The sequence below is a fragment of the Lutjanus erythropterus genome, chromosome 20, assembly GCF_056507025.1.
Source record: "Lutjanus erythropterus isolate fLutEry1 chromosome 20, fLutEry1.hap2, whole genome shotgun sequence".
Lineage (NCBI taxonomy): Eukaryota > Metazoa > Chordata > Actinopteri > Lutjaniformes > Lutjanidae > Lutjanus > Lutjanus erythropterus.
The window spans coordinates 22,034,062-22,051,072 of NC_139336.1; the positions used below are offsets into that span (position 1 = coordinate 22,034,062).

At 38.6% G+C, this 17,011-nt stretch overlaps 1 protein-coding gene across 5 annotated transcripts in view; it reads right to left on the reverse strand.

Moving 5' to 3' along the window:
- mast4 (microtubule associated serine/threonine kinase family member 4) overlaps positions 1 to 17,011 on the reverse strand; it is a 148,974-nt gene that overhangs the window by 115,410 nt on the left and 16,553 nt on the right. For all 5 annotated transcript variants that reach the window (XM_084745303.1, XM_084745304.1, XM_084745302.1 and 2 more), the window contains exon 2: positions 1,288 to 1,441. In XM_084745303.1, the coding sequence (XP_084601429.1) occupies positions 1,288 to 1,441 (154 nt within the window). The remainder of the gene's footprint in view (positions 1 to 1,287; positions 1,442 to 17,011) is intronic.

Here is a 17,011-nt window from a genome sequence, read left to right on the forward strand (position 1 = left end):
ATTAAAAAAAACATCAGTCATAAACTCCTGCAATATCTGCTGAACAGATGTTTATAAACACAGGTGACAGGTTATAAAATGAGTGGAGCACGCCTGTCACCTGTCTGTAACGATTCATGTTTATTGTAAACACAGCCAGGACACTGTGCTTCATATCATCCTCAGAATCTGGAACTGATCTTCATAATACTGATTTAAATTGTTCTTTACATCAGCCTTGTCCAAACGTCGGCCAACGACTTCTGCGGCCCGCCCAACCATTTAATCACAACTCTGATCAACACACGAGACTAATCGTACCACAGCGGAGACAGAAGATATGATCTGGTGTTAATGTTACAGGTCATCAAACATGATGTAACACTTTAAACTAGGTCAGATAAATCAAGAATAACATGTAATTGAAATGTAATTTAAATGTGATGGCTTTGTTTTATTAGTTCTGATTAATTTTCTTGTAATTAATCATATATATTTATGGTATTCTCAAAATTATAAAGCTGGAAAAAAAGAAACTCAACTTCCCTGTCCTGAGTTTCACCCAGTCTCATCTGGTCACTCTACTATCAACTGTATCAACATGCAGGAGGAAGCATGCATCTACACATATGAAAGGCTTGTGCTGTATGTAAACATCCTCCCCGGTTGAGCTGTAACATTAGCACCATTGAACTAGCTAACACAGTGACACGGTTGGTGGGTGTAGTTCAGAGGAAAGATAGCTCTTCCATGAAACTGCTCACAACAAGGTCTTTGGATAATCTTAACTAACTGGGTCATGATTTCTGGAAACAGGTAAATAAATAACAGGTTACAAGCTGAACTGTGAGGGCATGATAGTTGGTCAAGGTAAAATGAAGAGACTGAAAATGAACGCTTCAAAGACACTGCAATAGGGCCTCCAAATGGGAACTACTATGAGGAAATTAAGAGCAGAGGAGAATAAGTCCAGTAACTGTGTTAAATATTAAGTAAATGACAGTGAACCGAGCACAAGTGCTCCTGAAGCAGCAGTGAAGTGTCCACAGCACCGACTAGCACCAAACGGTGCAAAAAAGTTAGGTGCTACTTGAAGATCTCGATATTTTCTGAGGTGGTACGAGGCAAAAAAAAAAAAGCTTGAGAAACACTGATCTAGATGGATAAATGGCACTACAGTTAAAAGGAATTGACTTTAGGGTGGACTGTCCCTTTAAGATCAAAAGGATCATGAAAAAGGAAGTTCCTATAGTAGAAACTTTGCAAACCCCACAAGAAAACATACTGAGTGATCCCCACATGAATTACCTGTGAGACCACCACCCAGGCTCCTTCTTCGGATGTGTTTTCCATCGTCACTGAGATGTCGTCTAAATTTGAGAGCGGGACTCAATCCGTGAGTCAGCTCGGGGTTACTGGACTTCCTGAGGGACGTGGAGGGAGGGTAGAGGATGTTGTCCAACTAGATGGAAAGACAGAAAACAATCAGCTGGTCAGAAAAATGCATTCAATTTCTCTAGAGGCTGTTAACCACACAAGGACAGGGTCCACATTCCAAAAATGGTTTCTTGCTTTGTTTTCGTGTTTGTTTTGGGGGATTTGAAGGCTGCTAACAATAAGCTATAACTCAGATGAGACAAAGACTGTTCCTGAATCTGAAAGTGAGCTGCTTTCTAGAACTCTGAGGTGCTTTGGATTAAAAAAAATTGACTGTATATTTGTATGTAGGAATGTAAAGTATATGGCACATTAACGCTAACGCAGAGGTCTTGTCTGCATATTTTTAGCCTTCACAGACGCATCATGACATTACAGTATTTGAGGAAATGACACACTTGATCTCTCTTTTCTGGAAATCAAAACTGATAACTGCATTAGTCATGGCATAAATCCTGTTGTTGTTTTTAAATGTGCTTTAGGAATAAACTTCAGTTTGATTTTTGATTTTTTTTGAACCAGCAGAACACTGAAATTGTGAAGAAGTTATATAAAATGTAATGGTTGGTAGCGTCATTAACTGTGGTATTCTTCAAATAAATGTCTGCACTACTTGGTCAGTGGATTGGTTTTAAATACTGTAGGGAGCAGAGATGTAACTGGGTGACAGAGACTTTACATTGAAATGCTGTATCGGCACAGAATGAACATTTTTTTAATGACAGAATGATAAGATGACAGAAGTTATTGAAGTTTTGAAATGAATAGCAAAAGTTATTTGTCACGATTGCACAGTGATGTGAGGAGGAGTCAGATCACGTTTCTTCACCACTACAAATTTAACAGCCCACATCAAGAGCCATCATCCCGATCATTACGGCAAATTTGTGGAGAACAAAGAGAAATAGGTACCAGCAAAAAAAAAATTAGAAGCAGCAGCTTCTTTATTTTATCCGGTGCAATTTGAAAAGCATTGTATTTTATGTCTGCATCTGCCAGTAGGCCATCAAGATAAGAGTAGACATAATAATATGTTAATTCTACTGAAAAATGACTTGACGTTCTCTACAATTAGGTGGAAAAATATGCAAATGTCTGTATCAGCGTCAGCAATCAACCATTTTGGATATCTGCAAAAATGTAACATCGTGCATCCCAAGTAGAGAGGAGTAGTACAGTTGAAAAGGGCTGCAGGCTACCAACTCTTACTGTGGGCTGCGACTAGCACACCTCCAACTTCACCTTTCTGTGCAGAGCGGTGGAAAAACGCCAGTGTGGCAATCGTTCTTCAAGAGCACAAACATTTTCTGATGGCATGAAGGGAGCTGAGGGTTTGATGTAGATTCTGTCAGCCATGTATTTTCTTTTGAAAAAGGTCTGATGAAATTAGAGATCTGAAGCCTGACTACTGGTTTGATCTAAGCCACAGTCAAAGTAAATCTCTATATAAAATCATAAGTAAAAATCTAGGAAAATATAAATTCACAACAGCTTTTCATGAAGGGTGAATGATGTACAGAGCTATGAGAAATAAACCTGCAGATCCATAAACCTCAAGCTAAGGGCAGGACTCGGTTTCTCAAATGATCGGGAGGGGGATTCCCAGGGTGTTCTCCAAATAATGTTCGGCTCACAGCTTAGCACAAAATGCAGTTTATGAACCAGTTTCTCAATCCAGGACTTGCCACACCCATAGCTGTTTTCAATGAGACACAGGACAGTCTGAGAAACAGGCCAGCACCTCAAACTCCCATGTCAGTCATCAGAATATTAGAACAGAGTCTAACAGAGCAAAAGAAAAACATATTTCCATACAGTTCTGGCTAGAAAAGTAAATTAAGTATGCAACTGTCTACATCAAGGACTGTTAGAAATACATTGCAAATATACTACAATACATGGCACAACAGGTTGCCCCAGACTGCTGTATTCTCTGGAGATAATGACCTTGTAAGAAGCTCAGACCACATAACAATGCCCGGGTGGTGAGGAAGGGGCCCTCCCTGAGAATACAAAGATGCACATGGCTCACAGCACTCTGTGGAAGGAAATACCCTCTGCTTCTCAGTGGGATGATTCATGACCCCACAACTATTAAAGACAACTAAGACCAACTCTCTGGAGGGTGGCTTGACCTCTGAACGAATGCAGACATGCAGAGCAAAAGTGATGGAGCGCAGACTCAAGACAAATGACACGAACAAATGAAAGTAAAGCTCCTCTGCTGAAACGCAGAATGTTATGCAATAAAGTTGATATTCAGTCAGCAATTCTAAAAACAAGGACTTGAGATCAAATAGTCATGGTACAGCTAATTGTTTGCAGCGCTGCCTTTGGAAATTCAGTGTGAAATAGTAAAATGCATAAATGATATTAGAGCTGCAAAATTAGTAATCAATCAATTATTTATTCTATTAATTGCCAACTACTTTGATAACCGATTAATCAGTTTGAGTACATTTTTAAGAAAAATGTCCGAATTCTCTGATTTCAGCTTCTTAAAAGTGAATATTTTCTGATTTCTTCAGTCCTCTCTGACAGTAAACTGAATATTTTTGGGTTTTGGACAAAACCGAGACATTTGTGGACACCATCTTGGACTTTGGGAAACACTGATCAACATTTTTCACCATTTTCTGACATTTTAAAAATATTAATTGCTTAATCGAGAAAACAATCCACTGACCAATCTACTATAAAAATAATAGTGAGTTGCAGCCCTACTCCTGATATTAAATTTGAGTGTCTCATTCCACATCTAAAAACATCTGACTGAAAATTAATGTTCATAACGTTCAAAACCCTACTTCAAAAACAGAGCACTGCACCAGTTTTGTTCATTTGCCTGAAACATACATCATTAACTCCAAAATCTTCTATGCAAAGCTTAAGTCTTCTTTTTGAACCATAGTTGTGGCACTTAGACACACATAAAGAGAGGTAAAAAAAAAAAAAAAAAACAGGGATCCTGGTGGAGCATACATTATCTCTCAGCTATGTCTAAACACAGACTTCAACTCTATTTATACTGAGGTGGCATATACATGGTCACATATCATGCAGAGCAGACAGTTTAAATGTACTGTACGTGGTCACAGAGACATTCGTTTTATTATATAACCTCATGCTGTGGTGAGAGTGCAATAAAAAAGAAGGCTGGATGAGAATTTTCCATCTGTGCAGAACACTGTAAGACACAACCGTACCAACCAGAAAAATGTGGGAAGGAAGTGAACTTCTCAAACAAGTCCTTTCCTCAGTCGCAGCTTTTTTCCAAACAGAGGAATTTATGCAACATCGTAAGACGGCCCTGCAACTGAATTTGTGTTTTATTACAATGAATTCATTGTCTTAATCACAATTCAGCCATTTTTGAACACTTTATGGCTTTGCTCAATAAATACAAACTGAGTCACACACCCACCACCTAATATTTAGCCAATAACCACAGCTGAGGATGAAATGAAAAGCTGTTACAGCCAAATGTTCATTTGTACTTTGTTTCAAATTATTTGCTTAAAGTGCAGTTTTCAATAAACATATTCAACTCGACAAGCTGCCTTTTAAAGGAAACCAACCGCGTCAATTTTTAACTGGAGGTGCAACTGTATGACTAAATGATAATTTACTAATTTTCTACTGAGTTGCATCCTAAGGAATACAGTGATTGTCACATTGTGCAAAAGCTTGCAGCTGACTGGTTGTGCAACCGCTCACACAGAATAACAGTAGTGGTTCAGTCATATCATTGGTTCAGGACTGTTTTGCAACAGCTGTTCATAAATACATCAGCTACATGAAACAAGAATCAGGTTGCACCATTAAACGCTGAGAAAGATCTCAGAACTGCAACAATTATTCGATTATAAGTGGAGAAAAAGAAAGTTACCTTCAACTATCAGTCATTTTTTAAGCAAAAATGTCAAACATTTGCTGGTTCCAGCTTCCAAAATCTAAAGATTCGCAATTTGAAAATGCCACATTGGGCTCTGCAAAACTGTACAGTGATGTTCATTTTCTGTCGATTTTAATATCAACTAATTATTTCAGCTCTAGCTAATAATGCTAACGTTTTTGGCATTAAACGTTATAGTTTGAGTTATTATCTTACTGTTGTCAAATTGTGAAATGAAGAAGTGAAATGTAAGTATTCTGTCCTTCAATTGAATATGTGAGATGTGTTAGAAAGCTTTGACGTTTGTTTTGTCCATTGTTTCGGTTCGCACAATGCATTTACACTGTTAATGTAAATATTTAGTAATATCTACATAGGAACTGCCTTGTCTGGTGCAACCCATATTAATTTAGTGATGTGTAAATCTCCATTTAATAATAGCTGGATAAAGTTTGAACTCATGAACAGCCGGTGCATCTGTCTCCAGGTGTTTAAAGGCGAATACCTTCAGATTAGTCACAATGAAATAAAGGACGGACAGCTTGTTATGTAACTGTAAGGCAAACAGATAATAATCAAGCAATGCCTCTATAAGCAGCTTAGAGCTACATTGTGAAACAATCAGTGGTTAACTCCTGCATCATCCAGTTGCATTGTTTAGAGCCTAAAGCATCTGGCAACGTTCTCAGGACAGGTCAATATGACCTTAACGCTTCGACACCGCGGAGCGTCATGACACACGGTGCATGTATGACGACCTGATGGAGGCCTGCAGGGCCACAGCGTGTGTAGGATTTCACCACAAAGGAAGTTACTGACTCGTTTTACAGAAGTAAGAGTGCATTTCTTAATATATTTCAGCTTCCGTTTCATCATTTCCCTCAAGGCTGTTTAGGAGAAACTGTCTCCAGCATTTTCATTAAAGGCCTTTTGTGTTTGGATTATTGAGTACCTGCAATAGTGACGCAAGACCAGAGAAGTACTGTAATGCGTCTGTTTTGCTTGTTTGATTTGCAGGCAGATGAGATTTTATTCATCATCACTGTCAGATGACTTTCATCTCACTACACTACAACTACTACACTTCAATTACACTAAAAGGAAGTAAGATAACCAGCGATCTGTATCTTATCTGTGCACTCAAGTCTAAAGTCTGAAGTTTAGGGCCGTGCAATATACTTTGGCCTGACATTTGCTTTTCACTATGCAAACATGGAAATATCAATTAATCAATATTTTAAAAGTGAAAAACAGGGCTACCTGAGGAGCAGTGTGTGATTCAGAGAGGGATTTTTTTCCCTCCATTGTCAGAGATCGTTGAGCATATTCTTAGAAGAACTGCTAAGGCAGCACATTGTACCGTCTGACAATGTTAAACCCAACACACAACAAACAAACTCAACTTTATAAGCCTTGTAATCCTCACAATCTTTTGCCTTCATCCTCCTGACTCGATCGATGCGCCAAAACAGAAACGCGAGCCAGCGAAAACTGTGTAGGGCTGCCAAAGCTGGCCACAGTTTCTGATCTGATTTTTGGTCAGCTGGGCTTATCAGCTAATTACAAACGATCACTGTGGTAATCATTAAACCCATATTTACTTCACCCTGCTTATCTCAATTTAAAGGGACGGTTAGGATTTTTTAAAGTGTGGTTGTGTGTAATACTCTTTTCTTGTCTAACTACTATGTTTTTAAGGGTTAGTCCAGAGTCACCAAGGTCATGCAAGAACACAAACAAACTAGCCAACAGAGGCAGCAGTAGATCAATAAACTCCCATCTTCTGTGAGGAAATATTGTTGTTTTTGCCAGTGGAGTTTGGCTGGTTTGGAAAGAGCAATACTTGGCTTATGTAACAGCAGTTTCCAGTCGCAAAAGATACTGTAAGTTTAGCATACACTTAAAATAATATTGATTTCATTTTAGGTGGGTGTTTTTTTTTAGGTGGCTAAAATACACGTTGCTGCTGACCCTGTCCACAGCAGTACATGACTTAGCCTCCTACACCGTTACTCCTGCTGCTGCTCGAAGCTAGGGCCATGCCAACAGCCATCTATTATAGGTTACACGCTGACTGTTAGTGCAGAACAGTTAAGTAAAATATCAAAATTGCAATATGACAATTAAAAAGTACAATATCCAAATCGCAAGAGCTGTATACCTAAAATGTGTCACAGAGATGCTCGGGCCTCAATTAGTTGTCAACTATTAATTTAATTTTTATAATCAATTAATCAGCTTGAGTCATAAAAAAAAAATAGTCAAATTTCTCAGATTTCAACTTCTTAAATATGAATATTTTCTGCTTTCCTCTACGACAATAAACTGACTATCTTTGGATTGTGGACAAAACAAGACATTTGAGGACATAATTTTCATTATAAGTCAGCCCTACTGACTACAGATAAGTAGCTCATACAACCCCACTTCAAATAATGCAAACACTCCCTTTGAGCAACTCATAAGACAGCTGACAGTAAGCTCTGTTATTTGAGGATAAAACTCCACTTTCCGCTGGTCCAAAACATCTGCATCGATTTTAAAAGTGGGTGTCAGCCTTTTAAATGCCTATTTGATTACATGTAGAGCTCAGCAGTAAGCCAATTTCAGTTAGCTCACTGTGCACACAGCGGGTAGCACAACACACATTGCAGTTTTGGCAGCAGCTTATGCCCTTTCACCTACCATTCCTCTCTCCCTGCAGCGGAGAGCCTCAAAAAAAAAAAAAAGAAAGCTCCTGAGAGCAAGATCAAACCTGACCTGCCCCTCCTTCCTCCATCCTCTTTTCCACCCTCAGCTTCACACACAGTGGACAGTACCAACAGTCTTGTGTTGTCAAAGCAAAGAACAGACAGCAAACAAGTGAAACAAAGCAGCTGGACTGCACAACACACACTGTCGGTTGTGTTTACCAACTGAGACACGAGGCCACGTGAAACTGTGTGGAATCTGTGTCAAACAGACTTCATTTCCATATTTTTGTGTTTGTTGTTTTATGTTACACCATCATAGCTTCTATTGAGGACACCGACCCTAATGTTCACAAAACAAACCCCCGTCACTTTGATTGTACATTAGATTGCAGAACCTGGCATCCTGATGCCCCTGTGATCTACAATATCATGTTAACCACGATATCCGTTTAGCTTGAAACTAAACACCTCCTCCTTTTAATATTTCCTGTCACTCAAACATGCACAAATATAATGCAATATATCAATCACTAAACCTGCAATAATCAAACATTAAAACTATTTAAAAGGTGATATGGCAAACTTAGCAAACAGTGCTAGAGCAGAGCAATAATTATTATTCTGCAAACTTGAAGAGTCACTTTGGGTTTCACGAAACAGTGCAATAATAATATGAACATAATTGGCAGATTACTGAACTGATTAATTGACATAACATAATTGGCAGATTACTGAACTGATTAATTGATACTAGCTGCAGCTAGATATGCACCGATTCCGATTTTTTTTTAAGGGCTGTTTTGTGACTTCTTGTAGACTGTTGGTCTTCTCTTTATCCTGTTCTTGGAATCTAACGCCAACACCAGCTTCATGAAAGCATGTGTCTGTGTGTGCAACTGTGATCAGTGCTGTTGTGGGTGTGACGTTACAGTCAGTGTGTCTACTGCACACATGACATGACCATCGTGCAGAACGTGTGTGAACATGACCAGCACAGAATCGGATATCGGACATGTGACACCGATCGGCCGGCCGATAAGACCCACTTCCAGCTAGTTACAGCCCTATTACAAAACATCATTTGCATTTATTTGCAGGCATGTTTCTGGCCATCTGTAATGTAATGGCCAATGTTCACTCTCTTTCAGCTCTGTTTATGATCTTTACCAACTCCTGAGGGAAATATCTGGCCCATTAGCTGATAAATGCAGTCAAAAAAAAAAAAAAACAGGCCTCTCGGAGAGCAGTGAGAAAGAACCAAAACAGTAAAGTTGTCAGCCTCACAACTCAACAATGAGCTGAAAATTGAAAGAAAGCTCCATAAAGCCAGTCACCATTTTCACACGGTGGTCATTAAGTGCTGTCGTCGCACTCAGGATGGGAGGCCCGAATGCTGGTATCAAAAGGATAATGTTGCATGGTTGTGTTTAAGATTGCAAGTTGTATAAATATACAAAATTTAACAAATTGTTGTCCTGATTGGTCAACAACTGAAAAGATCATGTCTAATAAAAATCTGGAGTGACATCAGGCCATATTTTAATGTAAGGCAACATATTTGATAACCCATTAGCTACTATTAGACTACAGCCAATGTTATCATTCACCCGCCTCCTAACGTTAGCTAACATTATCATTTGATTGTGTTACATGATGCAAAAGGAAAAATGCAAATTAATTCTGAAATATCAACAGATGAATTAATGGTTATTGGTTGATGCTAACGTTAGCTGTTGTTTACAGCTAATGTGTTTTCAATAATGCTATTTCTTTTACCATCTTTGTATTACAATTGGCCATATTTTATTGTGCAACTCTAGTTCCCACCCTGAGCGTGATGTCAGAGGAAAATGAATGGGAGGCTGCAGTTTTTGGATCCAAGATTCTGCATTTGTACAATTATCGGATGTTTTTTTTATCTGATCACTGATAACATCAACTCATTTTAAAATTCTCTCTCACTCAGCGTCCCACTATCTGACTGGTAATGTGTCACAAGTAGCCTCTCGACACTGAAGGTTCCTTTGTCACAGACAAGCAGTCAAGCACAGAGGAACAAAGGAGCTTGTTTATTTATTCATTAAAGTTTTCAGTTAACGTTATAAGAAATGCTGTTGGGAGCTTCCTGCTGTTTTAATTAAACATATGCTTAAAGGCATTTCAACCTTGCTGAAAATCAAAGTGCAAAGTAATGGATAGCAGTCTGGAAAGATCTGAGGCACTCTGATAAATGATTTTAAATTTTGAATTTATTATCTCAGTGCCTTGGATCTTTTCAGACTGCTTTCTATTACTTTGCACTTTCATTTTCAGCACGCTGGATAGTCTGTGTTTGTTTAATTTTCATCTAATTATTGGCTCTATCCAACATCTAATATCAATATAGCTCTCCTTCCTTTCCTCCCAAGGTCTCAATTCTGACATTTTTCTCCTGATTTATGAGAAATTTTCACAGCTTTTTTCCCCTCTTCCCATTTGTACAATATTCATTTTGTGTGTTATTGTAACCAAATTTGAAATTGGACTGCTGGGTAAGGCTAAATGCTGTTATGCTGTTGTGTTTTCCAGCTAATAACGGTCAGTTATCTGCAAACATCAGCAGGTTTGCAAAAGAAATGTGTACATTACCTATTACTTTGTTATTTTCATTCATTCATTTAAACACCAGAGCACTGGAAACAAAGTTGATAAAACTCAAATTTTTCAGGACTATTTCTATTTTTGAGGTCTCCAGGTTGGGAAGCACAGTTATCAGTTTCTTTGATTACTAATTATTGGTATTGTATCACCCCTGAAAAAGTATAATTTATCTATCCCTAATGTAGATTACAGTAGCGTTAATAATCTATAAATTCAGCTTTCAGTTGCCAGCAAACCACCAACTGTTGCAGTGATGCAATTACTAGTGAATCTGTGGAAATAAGAAGAAGAGAAGCACAGAAAAAAGTGATGTCAGACAATGTGCAAGAAAACGTAGGGGGAAAAAAAGAGGAAGGTATATGATAAGAGTCACCACACCATTGCACAGAGGGAAAAGTTCCAGCATACTGTGGATAAGACTGAGCAAACACTCAGCAGAGGTTTCAACTCCTGCTGTCGACCTTTACCAGCCAAGACAACAAAGACCAAATGCATTGGAGGAGGGGGGGGAAGACACTCAGCCACTCAGCTACAGAGAAGAGACACTTTTCTGTACCGTTATATACACAAGCATACACAGCTACCCAAACAGATGGACAAACAAAAGGACAGGGCAGCAGGAAGAGCTGCATATCCTACAGAGGCAAATGCAAAGATGAAAGGACAGAAAAAGCAAAGGCAGCACACAGGGACATTGTCCACAAGGTCAAGTAATAAACACTCCAGCAGCCCAAGCCAAAGAAAACTGTGGTATTCACAGGTTGACACTACTAGACCACTAGGCTATGAAAACAACACACATTAACACCAATTTATATGCTTTTTCTGCTAGATTTATCAACAATATAGGAGGGTACACTTCACTAACTAGCTTGTTTCTGCATTACAAAAGGTGAAGAGAGTTGAGTCATGATTTTCCACATTAGAAAAATAAATCTAAAGCAGTTGTACAAAGGGTGAATTAGCAAACGTATTCAAACCCCAGGATATTAATTCCCTTTGAAGGATTTGCGCGGAAGTGTTGTTTATCATTTCACTGAGATGGATGAAAGGAACCTTTTACAAGTGGAAACATATTGTTGTTAGTGTCTTTCATTGGTTGCTAAGACACAATGAGATCGCGTTTACCGTAAAACAGGAAAAGAGATCCCATACATCAAGAGACATTATACCTGACCAGTTTCCAGTCATCGTTGTCCCTGCCATTGTTCCTCTATCATATCCTTTTCTGACCAACACCTAAGAATAACATGGTTTGGTAATAATGAAATCACAGTCTGAGCATTCAAGAATTCCCCTTCCATCATTTAGATTTACTTTCATCAAGAAATATCCTTTGGATGACAACATCTAGACAAGTCAGATCTGAAAAAATAAAAAGTGCCAAAGGTGCCAAAGAAAGCAATTTTAAAATTTTCTGTCTTCAGTCTACAAGATAATAATCCTGGTTTGAGCTTTTATCAACATGAAGTGCCAGACTTACAGTTACACTCATTTATGTTTATTGCTTTTATAGGCAATAAAACTGAAATAAAGTTTATATTCAAGGAATGACAAAAGTGATGGCTAAATCCCAGATTCCTGTTCAAGTTTCTATAATGATATTAATAAAATGACAATAAGACACCTCAAACTTGTAAATACCTGTCCTCTGTTGGCTATTCTTAAATCATTTATTTCTGTCATGTCAAGACTGTCATCTTACATACAGTATTATTCCATTACTTTTCCTGGTTTTGTAGGTTTTTGACATTACAGACAGGTATTGTATCTAAGTCTTTAGTATGGTGACAACACCAGCTGCATTTCACATCTCTTTTCATTCAGGTTGACTCTTCTACATTCCCTTGTTACCTCTGTTAACTGAGAGATATGTCATCAACCAACCAAGCAAGGTTTTATTTTTTTCATTCTACTGATGATGCAAATAAATGACAAGCCTTTCTGCAGTTACCTTTTTCCAATGAAATGGCTTTAGTTTCTTTAGATTTTTACCACTCACCATTAACAGACAGCAAGTCATGCTTATTCATATAAACTTACTAATACAAATTCACTTAGAATTATATCAAATTCATAAAAGATAAAAAGGGATTTCTGTTACTGAAGATAATTCAGACTGTTCAAAGAGAGATGCTCCCCATTCCTCCTTAAGGTGTCATTATATTCCATCAGAACTACTTGTCAGGCTGTCAAATAGTTTTGGAAACTTCTGTCAGAGTACAGCAGGAATGTCTGACAATTTCTGCAACCTTGTGAAAGCGACAATTTGACATTCAGATGTACTTCATGACCTGATTGACCAGGCGTGTGAAGGTAAGCCATTTCTTACACTTTTCATGTGAATGCTATGAATGCCTTCAAAGAGAGACTAACTGGAAATGTGCATCACTATCCCCATTATTTAAACAATATCTCCTCTCACCCTCCTCTATAATGGCCGGCCTTTCACCTCGCCTTCAATCTGGCTGGTTGGATCAGGTATCAAGGTTTTTCTTTTCAGCATGGTCGGATATACATTGCATGAATTACTTCTTTTCAGGCATTCCCCAACCCTTAAACAGCTAGTCTGGGCAACCATCAAAATCAAAAGTTCCTGACAGTTTATATAGTTGGGGTTTGTTACATTATAGAAGTATAGCTCTGCTGGATTCCTGCTGCAATGCCGAGCTGATCATAACCACTCCAGACAGTACAGTACTTCAAAGCTGAGTTTATGTTGACAGAAGGTGCGCCAAGCTGCATAGAGCAGATCAAGCAGGAAGTCAGAAACAGGAATTGCATAGAGAATCTTGTCAATTTTCAAAATAAAACAAACAAAAAAACTATTTAGCTATGTAATCTATTTGGCCACGACAGGACAAATTACCAAATCAACATCTCCTGGTGGAGCATGAAGCTGTACGAGGATGGATCAAAACCACACCGCAGGCATGACATCGTAAAGCCATGCCCGGTAAAAATCAAGCTGTTTGTAAGCTGTCTAAGTAAGCTAAAAAAGTCTGCAGCTGACTCATTTTTGTTTCAATCAACTTGTTTGGAGCAAATAAAACAGACTAAACACAACCTTAATTCACCAAACGCTGGTGGTACAGGCTACGTTATGCAGTGTAACTTGCCGTCTGCCAATAACCCTCGAAGGAGAAGGTGAAAAAGAAGGGGAAGAAGAAGAAGAAGAAGAAGAAGAAGAAGAAGAAGAAGAAGAAGAAGAAGAAGAAGCGGTTGCTTTGCAATTTGGCAAGCTGCAATTATGCTTTCACAATAGCTTGTACTGGTTAAGTTTAATGCTGTCGGGGAAAAACAGCTTCTCTTTCGCTTTCCTCCTTAGAGCAGGTCTCAGCCAGTCAGTCAGGTGAGTTTTCCATTTCCCATCAACTCCTTCAAAAAAGGCAAAGAACAACCTCAAGTAAGCATAAAAACTTTTTTTTTAAAAAAAAGACTTTGCCGTTTCGATCAACATTTTCAAATGTGATTTTTCAAAACGCGAATAATAATATGATGATAGAAACATAAGTACTGTTATTTCTTCTTTACATCACCCTGTTCACCCCTGTTGGTTTCACTTTTAGGGAGAAAAACAGGTGTGTCTGGCAAATATAACAGTTAACTATCAGAGTTAAGGCACATTTAAGACTGCTTTCCACACAGTGCACTACACAGTGGATATGCTATGGTGTTTAGGGCTTTTATGAACCTATAACCCTTAAACTAAAGCAGTTAGCCAGTGATATGCTCCATGGCCTCTGTTACTATTGCAGGTGGTAAGCTGGTAGCTGGATACCCTCCAAACTCTTTACATGCTGAGTATCACTCTAACTACAGCCCGCTGCACACTGCTTCAACATGTGGAGAATCCAAAGCCTGCCGTGCCTCGTTACAGTCGCTAAGCTGTGATTGGACAATCACCATCTCGGGGAGGGGTTTAGCGAACGGTCAGCTGGTTGAAGAAATGTATAAGAGGAGGACTGTTATTTCTGTTTCTATAAACACTGAAAAGCGAGACGTTTCCTTTTTAGCCGCCTCCGTGGCTGCTGAAACAAACACATGGAGTGATTATATAATGCACCGGTCTTTTCACGCCGTGATTTCGCGTTTGTGAATTATGATCAATGAACTCTTGAGATAGGGGACATGTTTATCACTCTTTTTCTCAGGGTCAACTGCAGTAAAGCAAACTATGCTCTGGCCGACCTTGTCACCCAACATCTGTCTTCTTCAACTCTCCCCGAATTCCAGCCTGGCCTGAATCTCTCTTCCCTTTGCTCTCCGCGCTGAGGATCTTAGTGTTTACTCAGAGCACTTAAATGTCTCACGGCTCAAATCCAAAATGCTCAGCGTGATCAAAACTCTCTGCAGGGTGCTCCACATCTCAGTCAGCTAATGAACACTTTATTTTTCCCCTTACACTGACACTGTCCCTTCATTATAAAGAAAATATTCAGCTTTGAGTATTTGAACTCTGTGCTGTTGTCACATGGGAATTCAGCTTCCTGTGTTGACATGATCTAAAGATGAGAAAATACAGCAGCTCTTTCCTTCTCCAATCTGATACGATTGAGTATGTTAAAAGTTATTATCTTCAGCATGTAAAGAATTAAACCATGGATTATTTCTTCCACTGTGGAAGTCATGTTTTGCTGTATTTTTAGTGCCTTGGAGACTTAATGTGTGCATTCCATAGAAATTGGATGGGCCTCAGGTCAGGGAACAACCGATTACATTTTGGTCATCATGTGGATCTGGGATTTCCGCCATGAAAAATACCACAAGAAGCCAAGTAATAAAGTGACCAAAGAAAGTCTCTTAAGAACCGAAAGACCCTGTGACCACAGGGGTGATTTTCTGATTTAACCATGATACCGAGAGAAACAAATTTTTGTTTTTTGACAGCTATCACATTTGAGCTGAACTGGTGTGAACAGCAGATTAATTTTTGCACGACACATTTCTCCAGATTCAACAGAGAAAAGTTTGCAATTCTGCAACATCAGTAACAGGAATATTTTCAGGAAAGAGTTGAATGATCATGCAGGTTTGCTCATTACAGTTTTACTTTTTGTTTGAACCTCATAATCTCCTTACTGGCATGGAACACTTCCAGAGCTGTGATGGGAACAAGTGGCATGAACTCAGACTGAAAAGTCTGGTTTTGTACATGTGAAATTCATACATGAAACAAATATGAGGAAGCACATCACTTGAGTAAATGCTCACTGTGGCAAACTGTAGTGGCCGTTGGCTAGTTAGCTCAATTAGCCATGCAGCTAGTAGTGTTCCTATTAGCAGACTTATATATATATATACAATTTTCACTACATGATAATTGTCACCAAAAAACAAAAAAAAGAAAAGAAAACAAGACTCAGTGAAACCTAGTATATGGCTGGACCGACCTCAAATTCAAACATGTTGTGACATATAGATGAAATATTATTATTATTACTTATGTGCTTTTTTGTGCCTTTAGTGCTAGTCTTTCTCATACGTGGTCTCTAAAGTAAAAACTAAACCAACTCATTATTTTGAGAAGGTAACTCATTATTTTTGAAAAACTAAGTCATAATTTTGAGATTTTAAGTCATTATGTCCAGGCCATGGATGTGCATGCATGAAAATAAAGCCACTTCACAGAGGTGTATACAACACAAATCTACCCTTTGATCACCGTTAACAGCCACAGAATTGTTGAATAACATCAGGCTTCATGATCAAACAAAGTTTTTGTCATGTCGACACTCCTGTCCATATTCGCACACTGCCTCTCCCGCGCTCCCTGCTGGGAGTCATCAAACAAAACAGCCCTGTGGTTTTCCAGCAGTTCATACAGTGTGGTTGGAGCATCGACGCCTCCGTGGCTGCAGGGAATATGATCTGTTTGAGGGACATGAGACCAAACTGGACGGGCAGTGCCACAGTGACATTCCTGGCCTGACAAGCCATGTCCGATTTGAAGCGCTCATACAGAGCCACACTGTGTCTAAAGCGCAAAACTCGGTACAAAACACTTAAGGTGGTTGTGAGCGAGGTGTTTTAGCTGCGGCTTGTTTTTCAAGTGACCATAACCATACAAAAGCATACAAGAAGTGTGAATATATAGTGAAAAGCTGTGTGAGTGTTGGTGTCTACACTAAAACTCTTTCATACTGCTCTTTTAAACCTTGCTTATAAGCATTTATAAGCACTATACAACTATTTAATAAATGAATTATACTGTAATGTGAGCAGATATAAAGACTATTTAAACTATCAATTAATGCACAGTATTTCCAACAATTATAACTTATATGAGGATGTTTTTATTCCAATGGTGTTTAACTATATAGTCATTCATTACTTTCTTACACACCAGCCTTCAGGTTCCCACAAG